Source organism: Vicia villosa, linkage group LG1, assembly GCF_029867415.1.
Source record: "Vicia villosa cultivar HV-30 ecotype Madison, WI linkage group LG1, Vvil1.0, whole genome shotgun sequence".
In the NCBI taxonomy this organism is placed as follows: domain Eukaryota; kingdom Viridiplantae; phylum Streptophyta; class Magnoliopsida; order Fabales; family Fabaceae; genus Vicia; species Vicia villosa.
The window spans coordinates 85,461,393-85,476,557 of NC_081180.1; the positions used below are offsets into that span (position 1 = coordinate 85,461,393).

General features: G+C 36.9%; 1 protein-coding gene across 1 annotated transcript; it reads left to right on the forward strand.

The window, feature by feature from the left end:
- Nucleotides 1–9,925: 9,925 nt before the first annotated feature.
- Nucleotides 9,926–14,080, forward strand: LOC131648255 (cysteine-rich receptor-like protein kinase 44). Its single transcript, XM_058918033.1, has 8 exons — nt 9,926–9,941; nt 10,202–11,032; nt 11,811–11,927; nt 12,167–12,315; nt 12,418–12,628; nt 12,788–13,025; nt 13,429–13,582; nt 13,680–14,080. Exons 1-8 carry the CDS (start codon nt 9,926–9,928, stop codon nt 14,004–14,006), a joined length of 2,043 nt encoding a protein of 680 aa, XP_058774016.1. The 3' UTR covers nt 14,007–14,080.
- Nucleotides 14,081–15,165: the final 1,085 nt, after the last annotated feature.

The following is a 15,165-nucleotide window of genomic DNA, read 5'->3' on the forward strand; positions in this document are numbered from 1 at the left end:
CCATGCAGCCATCAAGTATCTAATCAATAAGGCGGATTCCAAACCAAGGATCATCCGTTGGATGCTCCTCTTGCAAGAATTCGATTTAGAAATCCGTGATAAAAAGGGCACCGAAAACCTGGTTGCGGATCACCTGTCCCGTTTGATAAATCCAGAAATTACAAAGGAAGAGAGAGAAGTTCTTGAAGAATTTCCTGACGAAAAGCTACTCATGATTGAGGAGAGGCCATGGTTTGCTGATCTAGCAAATTTTAAGGCATCCGGACTTGTCCCCGAAGATCTTACTTGGCAACAAAAGAAGAAATTTCTACGTGATGCCACTCATTTCGTATGGGATGATCCGTATTTATTCAAAATAGGGGCAGACGGTCTGTTAAGAAGATGTGTAACCAAGGAAGAAGCAAGGAGCATTACGTGGCATTGCCATAATTCACCATATGCCGGTCACTACAGTGGAGAACGAACAGCTGCCAAGGTATTACAATCAGGATTTTATTGGCCCACTTTATTTAAAGATACTCACGAACATGCCAAAAACTGTGACAACTGTCAAAGATCCGGAGGAATCTCGAAAAGGAATGAAATGCCGTTACAAAGCATGCTGGAAGTAGAAGTCTTCGACTGTTGGGGAATTGATTTCGTAGGACCCTTTCCATCTTCCTTTAGCAATGAATATATTTTGGTGGCAGTCGATTACGTATCAAAGTGGGTGGAGGCAATAGCTTCCCCAAAAGCTGACGGCAAAACAGTTGTTAAATTCTTAAAGAAGAATATCTTCACAAGGTTTGGAACTCCAAGGATTTTGATAAGTGATGGGGGCTCTCATTTTTGTAACGCACAACTCACAAAGGCTCTCGAACATTATGGTGTCAAGCACAAAGTAGCTTCACCCTACCATCCACAAACGAATGGACAAGCAGAGGTTTCTAATCGCGAAGTGAAAAGAATATTAGAAAAGACCGTGTCCTCATCACGCAAAGATTGGTCCATCAAACTCGATGAAGCTCTTTGGGCATATCGTACCGCATACAAAGCACCAATTGGCCTAACTCAATTTCAAATGGTATACGGAAAGTCTTGCCACTTGCCAGTTGAGTTAGAACACAAGGCCTTTTGGGCATTGAAGGCTCTTAATTTTGATACGGAACAAGCCGGTGAAAGGAGAAAATTACAGTTGCATGAACTTGATGAGTTGAGATTACAAGCATATGAATCATCCAAGCTGTACAAAGAAAAAGTAAAAAAGTACCATGACAGCAAGATATTGCCTAAAGATTTCAAGGCAGGCCAAATGGTGTTACTATTCAATTCAAGACTAAGGTTGTTTCCCAGGAAACTCAAATCAAAGTGGTCCGGACCATTCCGAATTAAAGAAGTCAAGCCGTATGGAGCCATTGAGTTAGAAGATCCTACCACTAATGCAACATGGATAGTTAACGGTCAAAGGCTAAAAAAGTACCTAGGTGGTGAAATCGATCGCGTCACTACCACAATTCCGTTGAACGAACCATAACCATGATGAAGTGTCAAGCTAATGACGATAAACAAGCGCTTTTCAGGAGGCAACCTGACTGTAAGTATTTACTAAGTTTTGAATGGGGAGAAGTATCACAAAACAGCAGAAAGTTGGAAAATTGCATATTTCGCTGCAGCGAATAAAACCTTCGCTGTAGCGAATGTGCCCAGAAAATTCGCTGTAGCGAAAGAATGGTTCGCTGTAGCGAACGTGCGGTGGTCAAACAAAACTTTATGACCACAAACCTACTCTCTGCCACACTTTAATGCATTCCCCTTTTAGTTAATATATTTTATTATTTTAATTTTTGTCTTTTTATTCTCAAACCCTAAAAGAAGGAAAACCTCTCTTCACCCTTCACTCTTCACCTTCACCATCCCCTCACATCTTCACACTACACACTTCTTCTCTGAAAACTTCCAGATCTGCATCCATCAGGTATGTGTTACTGTTCAAATATTTTTTTTTTCTTTCTTCTCTTTTCCTTATCTAAGATTATTGAAAGTAACTACTTATCTAGAGAAAGAAAACATGGAAAAATTAGGGCTAGGGTGATTGTAGTAAGAAGTAGAACCCTTAATCAGATGTATTAGCATCAAGAACCTTAGGGTTAGGTTGACAAACATTAGGTCTGCAGAAGAAAGCTTTTTTCAGAAAAAACGCAGAGTTCGCTGCAGCGAACAAAATTTTCGCTGTAGCGAAAGTTCCCAGAAATTTCGCTGTAGCGAGCTCAGGATTCGCGTAGCGACCTGAACCTTAAACCAGAAAAGTTTTTTGTTTATTAATTGCATAAGATGGTTTATCTGTTGCAGGCATGGCATCAAAGCGTACTGTGGCATCTAAGAAACAGAAAACTACTGCTGGAACCTCAAGAAACCAACAATCCTATGATCAAACAAGATTTCTTGGTCAAGAGAATGAGGAAAGGTATCATGAACTTGCTGACAGAACCATTTGGTACGAGAGGATTTTTGACCTCAACCCTCAAGGAGACTGTGGTGCTTTGACTGAAGTATGGACCGACCGTAAATGGGAAAAGCTTTTGGATCCACACCGAAAGATCAACACTGAAGCCCTGCGTGAATTCTATGCAAATGCCCTTCCGATAGAGGGGGAGAGATATTCATTCAAAACCAGAGTTGGAGGACGAAGTATTGACTTCAGTCGTGACGCAATCAGTGAATTCCTTGGACACCCTCTTGTACTAAGGGAAGGCCAAAGATGCAGATTTCAGGAATCCATCAATGCAATACCGGATGATGAAAAGATTTCTGCCACAATTCTCAAACCAGGTCGAGAAGTTGTAAGAAATCCTAGTGGAGTAGCATTAAGATACAACCGAGAAGATTGTCTTCCGGAAGCTCAGATTCTGTTGCTATTTATCTTGCATAACGTTCGTCCAAGAAGCCACACATCCACCTTCACCATGGACACCGCACAGCTGCTTTACTTAATGATCGAAGGGAAACGAATTGATATCGCACGCATCATTTCAAACGAAATGAGAGCAGTGGCTGAAAGTGGAAAAGAGTATGGCGAAGGAGTCCGAGCTGCACATCCACTTGTCTTTCCGGGGCTGATCATGGGACTGCTTATAGCAGCACGTATACGAATTCCAAGTACTGTGCACTATGAAATCAAGACCAAAGTGGATGATACTTATTTCCGTAGGTACTGCCAGGAGAAGAAGAACAAGAAAAAGAAAGAAGAACAAGAAGGCCAATCCTCACACTCTACAAACTTTTCCGATTGGGATCCACGTCTTCAGCAAGCTTTTTCTTATACTTGGGATCAAAATGATTCTAACCATAGAGCTGTGGTGGCCTTACATGACTCTTTTTACAGGATGCATATTGCAGGAATTGCTGGGCAGCCAACTGCAGGACAGCAGTACATGACACCTGAAGAATTCTCCGCACACATCGCGTGGCCTGGGGACAGGCCATTCCAAATGGGAGGAGCTGCCACTGCTGAAGAGGACAACGCAGAAGACAACGCCGCAGCTGAAGAAGCAAATCCTGGCGACGATGTGGATGAAGACATAGGAGGAGAGTGAGAATGGAAGAAAAACAAAAGCTGAATGATGCAAAGCTCACACTAAAACTGAGTGAAACTTTAAAAGCTTTCAGCATAGTTTAATTTTCTGTTCTGTACTTTAAATTCGAATATTGCATTTTCTGTCTTCATGTTCAAAACTCAAGTCTTGCTAACCTTTTGACGGTATGAATGCCGTAGAACTCGTACGTTATGTTTTCAAAATTCTGTACTTTATATGAAAATGTGTAGCAAAGTCTTGTTACCTCATCAGGATCAAAGAGGTTTCAAAAAAAATTTCTAGATATCAAAAGCTTGAGAATTGGAAGGTAATGATAAAAGTTTGGACAAAATGCACAAAGCAAAGGTACATGTTTTTAAAGCTTTGTAGAATGATAGCATGATCTTGAAATTTGTGATTTTCTTTATTGAAATCAATTTCATGCTTCAAATTTACAAACACATGTTATCTTATCCTGAATCATATAGCCAATACACTAGAAAAGTGAGAAGCCTTCCATTGTGCACAAAGAGAAAAGTTACAAAAAAACAACTTTGATTGAAACTCGATCGATTCATGTGAAATCTTACAAATCTTGCGAATACTTTTTGACACGCAAGAAAAGGCTATGTTACCAAACCAAAACCAGAAGAGTTGTTGTGACCAAAAGGTTGTTTTATCAGAACAAAACCAAACCATTTCGTGATGACATAAGAAATATGAAAAAAAAAAAAGAGAGATTGTGTCAATCAAAAAAAGAAGAGAAAGGAAACAAGTTGGGGAGAAATTGTGTCAATCAAAAAAGAAGAAAAAGACACATAGTACCTCCTGTCAATCAAAAAGAAGAAAAAGACACATAGTCCCTCCAAAAGGTTATAAAACCGAAAAAAAAAAATCATCACAATGAAGAAAAAAGAGTCTTAGAAGAAAACCACACTCAAAACCTTTAAACTTGCGTGATCACGAAGAAATTCGTGGAAGGTTTGGTAAGATGGAAATATGAATCGATCAAGACGTTGACAAAGTTGTTTTGAGAGTGAAATCTACCATTACAAAATTCTTGAGAAGAAATCTTCATCAAAATTATGAAGAAGAGTGATAGGATGATTCAAACGAAAAAGAAACGTGATTTTGTCAAATATTGAAGCTTAGAAATTGATTCTTGAAAGACAATCACATGGTGACATAATCATGCTTGAGTTCTATTGAGGCGGCAAAAACAAGAAGACCAAATTGCATGGGGCATAAGTTCATTTGAACCTTGATAACTCAAGCAAAAGATGGCATACAAAAAGAGACCTCTGTGATCTTGTTTGAGGACAAACAAGAAATCAAGTTGGGGAGAATTTGTTAACAAGCCACAAGTTGTTAAAATAATATCCACAAAAATACCATTGTGACATTAACAACTCAATTATTTGTAATTAAAAGCACAAATTTAGCAAGAAAAGAAATACATTGACTTTTATTTACTTTTGTGCAGGTTGAGAAAAGAGAGGAACAAAAAGAGTCAAAATCTAGAAGGCTCTGATAAACACCAGCAAAAGATAGTTCGCTACGCGAAGACTCGATTCGCTGTAGCGAATCCACCCAGAAACAAAGAAAAGAAGAAAAAGAATATTCGCTATGGCGAACATCAGCGAAGCAGGGCAATCAAGCAGAGTTCGCTACAGCGAAGCCCCGATTCGCTGCAGCGAAAGAAACAAGACACAAACAGAAACAAACTCTCATAGTACGCTTGCAGCGAAGGAAAGCGAAGAGGATATTCGCTACAGCAAAACCCCGATTCGCTGTAGCGAATGGAAACAGAAGCAACCTCTCCCAGTTCGCTCGTAGCGAGGAGCAGCGAAGACAGTTCGCTCTAGCGAAATAACAGCTCACTATAGCGAATTGTGGCGGTTAACTGAAGGCGGTCAGATTTGAATTCTTAAACCTTAAGCAACCATTCGCTGTAGCGAACAAACTTTCGCGTAGCGAACTCAGGCGGCTGGAACTGGTATAAAAAGAACAGAAGCATGAAGCAGAGGGGGATCAGAGATTTTTTATTCTAAAAATAGTTTTTGATAATTTTTAAGATTACTTAGGAAGAAGAGAGTTGGAGAATCGAGCTGGATTCACATCAACGATTGAGGAATCATCATTGATGTTCATCCATCCCAAATTCTTCCCTTTTGTACAAGTTATCATGTCAATGGATAACTAACCCTCTATCTTGCTAGGGATTGGATTACTCTACTGAAAAAGTATGTATATCTTCTGATTATCAAATTAATACAAGCATACTATTATGATTATCAATTATATCTTGATCTTAATTTCCATATTTCATGAATTGAATTGATTAATGACAATTGCTTTCAATTCTTTGAACAAAAGATATTTAATTACTCAAATATTAATTGCTAGATATAGAATTATATTTGAGATCCATAGCGAATACTCGTACTTAAATCACCTTCAGTATATTCAATTCGAGTGAGAAATCATCAATTGAATAAGCTGAAGGAATAAGAAAACTTCGTGTAGACATACACGTCGCTTTTGAAAAGTATATGGAGATAAGAATGATAGCATGAGTATAAAAGATATATCAGTTAAAAATATATACTAACAGTAGAGGAAACCAATCCCTGCAAGCTTTACAAAGATTTTATAATTTCTGTTACAAACTTTGCATTTTAATTATAGTCTATTACAAAGAAAAATCTTACTAAATTAAACCAAGCTTTTGAAATCTTAAAACTTCTAAAGGGTTTTCAATATTCGGATTAGTAGTAATATCACTCCAGTCTCTGTGGATACGATAAAAATACTTTCTTTTGAGTTACACAACATCAGTGTCCCATGACACGGCCGTGTCAGACATGTGTGCAGAAAAATTCTGAATTTTAAATTATGAAAGCTGCCACTTAAGTGAGGGTATTATAGACTTTTTGCATTAGAATATGTGTTGTTAGGTATTTAGTGACTGTTTGGAAAGAAGAAAAAAGGACTTTTGACGGTCGGAGAACGTGAAAATAGAGATTGAGAGCACTAGGGCTTGGAGCGAAGAAATCTTCAAGAGCATCCGCGATTGAAGATCAATTCCGATTCAACCAATTGTAATGTTTTCATCTTTAACCATTGTTATCGTGATAATTGCCATGAGTAGCTAAACTCTTTACTTGTTAGGATTGATGTCCCTGGATCATGTGATGTAATGAATATTATTTACCGTAGTTTTCGGATTATCCTTATGAAATTCAGTTTATGATTAAAAGTGCTTATTGCTTCTTTATATTGGAAAATATATGTGTTGATTTACGGTTGAGGGTGCGTCGGACAAACTACCTCAACGCCTTTTTAATCATAACGCTATAATTAAGAATCACTTAGGGATAAGGGTTTAAGGTGTAGCGATCAATTCATCCGAACTATGTCTTTTAGAATCTTGAGATAAAATTATCTTGTTAAGGAATTGAAAGAGGGTTTTAATCTCAAGAAAGTTTTTCACTAAGGAATTAGGGAAAATCAATGTTCGGTGTCGATAGTGAGAATTTCTAAAAGCTAATCTGCTAATTGGTAATTATTTCATTACAGAGTGATTCATACATCAATCCTGACTTGTTTCCGCTTATTTTCATTAATCAAACTATTTTAACTCTTTTGTTGCATAAGTTGTTATTTGAATTAAACATAAAAACCAAACACCCCCGATGACTTTTTATTCAATTGCATTGTTCTGAAACGTATAATTCATACGCAGTCCGCGAGTTCGATACTTGGGGATTTATTCTATCATTACTACATCAGTAAAAATAGTACACTTGCTATTTAACCGGTCATGTTGTATGAAATTTTAATACTCTGATATTTTCTTGCCTAAATGCTTTTGGTAGAATTGGGGTGTTACACCTATTCTTTCAACACTACTCAAAATCTTGTTAAAATCACCACCAAAGCACCATTCAGAAGTTGGGTTTCTGCCCCTGGCTTCAATCAAAGACTTCCACAAAATTCTCCTAGCTGCTGCACTACAAGGAGCATAAATGTTTACGAGATTGATATTCAGACCCTTCCAATCAGCGTTTATACCTACATAACCATTTCCAGCGAAGCTATACAAAACATCCAACAAACCCTTCTTCCATAAGATAACAGTTCCACCCGCTGCACCTATAGCGTTTCTAGCCGTCCAGTCCAGATTAGTACCACCCTAGAAAGATCTAGCCAAATCGTCACTAAACTGAGGCAATTTTGTTTCCTGCAGGAAGCAAATTTCAGCCTTGCTAGAATTCAAAAAATAGCTAATTCTCCTTCTTTTTGATGCGACACCGCCCCCTCTAATGTTATAGGATAGAATATTTATGGATCCTTGTTGTTAATCACCCTCCGCACCAAGTCTTCCTCTAAACCCCTCCTTTCAAGACGTTCCATTTTTTTATGCCCACCGGATCGTCCTTCATTCCAGACACGCCTAAGTTGACTCATGAATTCCATATTTTCCGACCCACCTCTGAATACGACTAGTTCATTAATCTACTATTACAACGGATCACTTCAGAATCAGTATGAGAAAAGCATGGGGTAAACGTATCGTTAGAGATATCTTCTTCCTCATCTTCTGGAATAATCACTGACTGAAGGTGCTTCTCCATCCTTTTGGTGCTCCTGGGAGCAATGCTCGCGAAATAGCCATATTTTGGGTCCACTGTTACTCCCAAATTCTGAAGAGGTTTTTCCTTTCTATGTTTTTTCTTTTTGCTCCCCTTCAATATTTTGGTCGTTAAAGCCTTTTTGCAAGCAAGATCAAAGGAAATTGGGCCTTTGACGTTGTCCATATTCACCTTCGGCCCATTAACAAAGACAGAGTTTAAGTTTCTAGACGTGGACCCCACATACAAAGGGTTGACTGTTTCTTTCACGCAAGAGATACTTTCCACGTCTTCGCTGTCCCCAATGCATCCTTTTGAATCATTACATGCATTAAATGCATGAGACACTCCTAACATGTTTTCTTGCGGACACATGTTTTCAATGGGTTTCTCTGCTGCGGGCTTTTCAGAAAGGGAGACATTTTTCTCCTTAAACTTGCTAGTAGCCTCACCTGACAAACTCCCCTCTTCATCTCTATCCACCGCTTCCCCTTCACAAGTCTCTTTCAACGCCTTTCCTGACAGCTGGATATTGGGAACAACACTTAACTCTTCAGCTTCTTCACCTGACAGGAACTCCTCCACCGGAGAGGAGGAATAAGCCGATCCTTCCTCTTCCCTACCCTTAGCCGCACCTTCCAAAGCAAACTGGAAAGAGCCCTCTTCCCTCATGAAAATTTTGAAAGAGATACCATCAACCAAAATCATAAACTCCTCATTGATCATCAACTGTTTGTTCGTTCTAATGAGGATTCTGGCCTCGCTCATCCTGACCCTGTTAATAGTCGAAACATCGCACTTCATAAGAGAGCCTAAAGAATCTGCCAATAACTTGAAAATATTGAAACCCCAAGCATGGCATGGTATACCCGAAACGATCACCCACACCATCCTATCCACATCCACATCCTTAGGGTCCCAAGGTTTGATCTGACTAAACCAACGTTCCCACCAACTTCTTCTCTCAGCTATGAACATTTCCACCTCACCGAACACAAGATCTTCAAGCAAACAAAGAGATGGACCTAATAAAGTGACCCTAATGGAGAAGATGCCTTCCTCCAAGAAGATCCGCTTTATTTCAGAGGCGTCGCTAGGATCCCTTAACACCCTGGTAAACGCTCTGCCGTATCTGATTTGGTCCTCCTCTTCCGAAAACATCTTCAGAGTTCTAACCTGGGTCTCCTCTCCTTTTGCCACATCTTTAAACTTCCTATTTGTTACAACCTCCGAGAATGATCTTTTATCAACCCAGCCTCCGTTGATAGCACCTTGACGCGAAGAACCTACCTTAGCAGTAGCGGCGCTTCCGTGTAGATTGTCGAACCTTGAGCCCTTCGATGGAACGATAGCATTCCTATTAGATCTCGGAATATTTGCGTGCACCTTTCTTCCATCAAGGAAAACGTTGTCTAGCTTAGTAGCAAAAGTATGTGCGTCTACAACGTTTGCAAAGCGAGCGAAACAATATCTTCTTCCTCTCTTATCCCTCTTAGCCGAAATGACGACCTCGACAATGTCACCAAAGTCCTTCAGCTCAAAGAGAAGAATACTTGCTCTCCACCCTTCTCCAAACTTAGTGATAAAGAAAGAAGAAACTTCTACGTCTGAACCCCTCATGCCATCTTCTACCGCCACATCCCAAGATACATTACCTCCGAGAACCTTCTTCCTCTTTTGAACCTTTCTCCATCCTCCTTCTTGAACGTTTGCCATGACCATGGTCAACTTGCAAACCCTATGAAAAAGCAAAACTGTATTTTCAAAAAGAAGAGAGAGGTTGGAGTTTCTCTCTTCATTATAGTGCTATTTCTCTTTCCAAACCTCCATAATATCCTCCCTTCATATTTCTTTTCTAGAACACATTTATTTCCTTCATGGTGGGGGCACTCTTCCCATTATTTCTAACGTTACAAGTCAACATTATTAAACTGTCACAAAGATAAGGCGTATATGGAAAAATCAACATTATCAAATTTTTTCTATAAAGGAATAGTAGTAAAAGTTTATAGCCAGTCAAATCAAGAATCCTACACCCTCATCTCACCTTTATAACACACCCTCACCTCATTTTCATCATTCACATTCATACAAAACTTTTTTTCATAATAGTATCTCAAGCCAAAGGCGCCGGAGATCCTGCATCATGTGTTAACAAAAGAGGCAATTACACAGCCAATAGCACCTACGACAACAACCTCAAAACCCTTATATCTAGTTTCTCTTCCCATAAAGAAATCAACTACGGTTTCTACAATTTCTCGTATGGCCAGGATCCAAACAAAGTATATGCCATTGGAATGTGTAGTGGAGATGTTAAGCCAAATGAGTGTCTAACATACATAAACAGTTCTTTTGCCTATCTTAGAGAGCAGTGTCCAAATCAAAAAGAGGCGATTGTTTGGGGTGGGAGTTTAACTTTGTGGTACTCAAACCGCTCAATATTTAGGATAGTGGAAACCGAACCTTCAATGGGTTTGGTATCTTCGGGAGCTGTAACTGACATGGACAAGTACAACAATACACTGAATAAACTCTTGACAGATCTTAAAGACAAAGCTGCATCAGGTGACTCCCGTCGTAAATATGATGCAGATAAGTCTGAGTATGCAGATTTTGCAACTTTACATGGTTCAGTGCAGTGTGTGCCTGAATTGTCGTCGCAGCAATGTATTGGTTGCTTGGAAGCAATAATATCAGAAATTCCATTTTGTTGTAATGGCACGACCGGTGGACGACTTCTTCAACCAAGTTGCCGTCTCAGATATGAAACTTATAGATTCTATGATTCTACCATTGAGTTAGACTCAGTTGCAACTCCACCATCCACCAATAACATTTCTTCAGGTACTTAATTTTCACATCTATATATTAATGATGCTTGCTTAAAAATCAACAACAGTGTGTTGGTGATTTTAGTATCATCAATGCATTTTGGTAGTAATGTGATTTACTATAGGCCAATGCAATTATGCGTTAAGTTTGAAACGAGTTAGGGTAGTGCGGAGTGCACGCTCGTCAAGCCAAACGTGTAATTGAATATGAGTAATAGAAACGGGGTTCCAAGGGGCGTAGCCCCTGGCGGGGTGCGGGGCAGCGCCCCGTCGGGGTCCAAGGGGCGGCGCCCCTGGCGGGGTGCGGGGCAGCGCCCTGCCGGGGTCCAAGGGGCAGCGCCCCTGGCTGGGGTCCCGCTGCCAGGGGCGCGGGCGGGGTGCGGGGCAGCGCCCCGAGCAAAAATTTCGTTTGAATAGTTGCACCCTTTCCCAACGGACATAACAATTCGGTTTGAATAGTTGCACCCGTTCCAACAGACATAACTGTTTCCGAAAAGGTGTGTCCTTTCGTCTCTATTATTGGTCTCCTATATAAGGAGTCTTTTGGTCTCAATTTGGTTTACGAAATTACACACTTCCTCTCTACATTCTGATCTGTTCTCCATTGTCAGAAACAGATCGTTCTTCAAGAATTATCCCCGCAAAGATTTCGTGAACCCAGACAAAGAATAGGGTCGAAATACTTTGTTCGGAAAGTGAACAAACACGATTCTTGAAGATATCCAGGATTATCATACCAAATCTCTAACACAGTGAAAATATTAGTAACTAACACTAAATTTGTGGTGCAGGTCACAACAAAACACCTACTGTCATCGCCATAGCTGTGCCATCCGCTTTTGTGGTTTTGGTAGCTATTCTTATATGTTTCTGTTTGCGGGTGAGAAAACCAAAACACAGTTTTGAAGGTATGCATGCTTTATTATTTTAAGCATGGATTAGTAATAGTATAGCAGTAGTTTCAACCAAAATCACTTTTGCCTTTTTAAAAAACTTTATTTAGTTTATTGTTTAATTTTTACTAAAAAACTCATATTTAATTCCTCATTTGTTAAAAAAATCCTATTTATAATGTTATATATATGAAGTAACTATTACACATAAAAATTAATAAACTTTTTCATATTGGTTACGTTATTATGTAAAGCTTACATGGGAAAATATGATGATGGAGATGAAGAGGAAATGACGAATGTTGAGTCCTTGAGATTTAACCTTAAGGCCATACTAGTTGCTACAAATGGCTTCTCTGATTCTAATAAAATTGGACAAGGTGGATTTGGAGTGGTTTATCGGGTATGAAAACTTAATTATTTGTAAAAGTATCACATATCTATAAAACATTACTATAAAAGAAATACAATTTATCTTACTTGGTTAAAAGTGAAATATTTTCAGGGTAAACTGCCTAATGGACACATGATTGCAGTTAAAAGGTTGTCGATAAATTCTTCCCAAGGAGATGGGGAATTTAAAAATGAAGTACTATTAGTAGCGAAGCTTCAGCATCGAAACTTGGTTAGATTACAGGGTTTTACTTTAGAAGGAAGGGAAAGGCTATTAATTTATGAATATGTTTCAAATAAAAGTCTTGATTTCTTCATATTTGGTAGGTTTTACTATCAACTTAATTACTGATTTGCATAATATAGAGGTTTCTTTTTAACTATTCACATTATTTTTTTCCATTGTTGTTTGGGAATATTGTTTGGCAAATAGTAACTACTAACTATCATTTTGAAATTCATGTATTTTGTTATATATGTAGATCCTACCAGGAAAGCACAAATGAATTGGGAAAAGCGTTTCAATATAATAAAAGGTGTTGTTCGAGGTCTTCTTTATCTTCATGAAGATTCTCGTCTGCGCATTATACATCGTGATCTCAAAGCAAGCAATATTCTATTAGATGATGAGATGAATCCTAAAATATCTGATTTTGGATTGGCAAGATTGTTTGTTATAGGTCAAACTCAAGGAAGTACAAATAGAATCGTTGGAACCCAGTAAGTTTCTTAATTTAATTTGCTTAAAATTGTTAGTTGTCTAAATAGCTATATTACAATGTAAAATGTTAATTTCCCTTCATTACTTAAATTTTATATATATATATATATATATATATATATATATATATATATATATATATATATATATATATATATATATATATATATATATATATATATATATATATATATATATATATATATATATATAACTTATAAAGTTATAAAAGCCAAACCTTTTAAAAGGCAATTGCATAAAACACTCTTATACTAAAGAAATCCCACAAGACCAAAGTCAACAATACCATTGACAATATGTGGCAACTAAATTAATGGAAAACACTAACTCGGAATATAAAAATAATTATTACTAACTAATCTTGTTTATATTGGTATGTAGTGGATATATGGCACCAGAGTATGTGATGCACGGTGAATTTTCAGTAAAATCAGATGTGTTTAGTTTTGGAGTATTAGTTCTTGAGATTATAAGTGGTCATAAAAATAATGCAAGCATTTGTCATGGGGTGAATATGGAATATCTATTGAGCTATGTAAGTTACACTTTTCTCAATGTAATTATTAATGGTATAGATTAGAATATCATGTGACCTTAATTCTGATATATGCAAATTTTGCAAATTCTTATAGGCATGGAGAAGCTGGTTAGAGGGGAACGCAGCTAATATTATAGATCCATCATTACACAATAGTTCACAAAATGAAATAATGAGATGCATTCATATTGGTTTACTCTGTATTCAAGAAGACTTAGTTGACAGACCAACCATGGCTTCTGTTGCACTTATGCTTGATAGTTATTCTCTCACTCTCTCGACACCTTCCAAACCAGCATATTTTATGGGAAGTGGATCTAAGAGGCTTCCAAATATGGAGCTACTCGTTGATGATGCAGCTGCAACAAGAATTGATGAATCAATTAACCAAGTTTCAATTACTGAACCATACCCTCGTTAGGTTTGAATCATAAAACAAGATGGTTCATAAGGGTGGTATACATTATTTTATCATCAATGTAGCTCAACCAAATTATAATTTCTTGAGACTTTTAATTAGCTAGTACAAAGTCTGGTTAAGACGTAGCTTGTTAAACTCACTGAAAATAGTCTTGTTGTATTTAATAAAAGAGAAATGCTAGGCTTACATAAAAAAGTTACACTACATCGTATGTATATACGGTTAGACCTGTCTTTCTATTTTTTTAATAATTGTTCTCCAGCATTGATTTATATGTCACAATAAAATGGGTTGGAAAAGGCTACGGTGTATATACATTGTAAGTGATTTGGGTGTATATATAGCACACCTCTTAATAAAACCCGTTAGGTATATGTTATGATAAATTAGATTACATTATCTTATTGTGTACAACCCATATTATTATAAATATACACTCAGTGTATTCTCATTAGACAAACAACATTATAAAAAAAAATACAATTCTCATATAGTATCTATAATATAAGAAAATTAGTGGTTCTGGTTTTTACAAAATTACCCATCTTTATTTTTTTTTACACCTATTAAAATTGTTGGTTTTATTGTCTATCTACACAATTGTCCATTATAATCTTAATATTTTATTCAACTATATTTTAACTTACTTTAACCATTCTTTCTCTCTCTTCACCTTTTTAGTTTTTTACCCTAATCTCTCTATACTCCATTTACTCTTTATAAGAAAAATGGTATTTATAATCCAAATATTTAAGGAAAAAAATCTATTATTGATTTAAATATTTTTATATACGAAAATTTACAATTGATCCAGATATTTTTGTAAATGATACTTAAACATAAATAATAATTAAACACATGAAAAATATATTATTGATCTAAATATTTCTATATACGAAAAATGGTATTTATGATCTAAAATTTTTTATTCAAAAATGGTATATGAAAAAAAAATCTATTATTGATCTAAATATTTTTATATACGAAAATTTACTATTAATGATCTAGATATTTTTATAAACGTTACATAAACATAAATAATATTTGTATACGGAAAAAAATCTATAATTGATATAAATATTTTTCTATATGAAAAAACGATATTTATGATCCAAAAAATTTTAATTCAAAAATATTATACGGGAAAAAATCTATTATT

Bases quoted from the DNA above. Each gene is read 5' to 3' on its own strand.
- LOC131648255 (XM_058918033.1), top strand. The intron at 11,033-11,810 runs GTACTTAATTTT...TTTGTGGTGCAG, and splicing joins CACCAATAACATTTCTTCAG to GTCACAACAAAACACCTACT. The intron at 12,629-12,787 runs GTAGGTTTTACT...TTATATATGTAG, and splicing joins TCTTGATTTCTTCATATTTG to ATCCTACCAGGAAAGCACAA.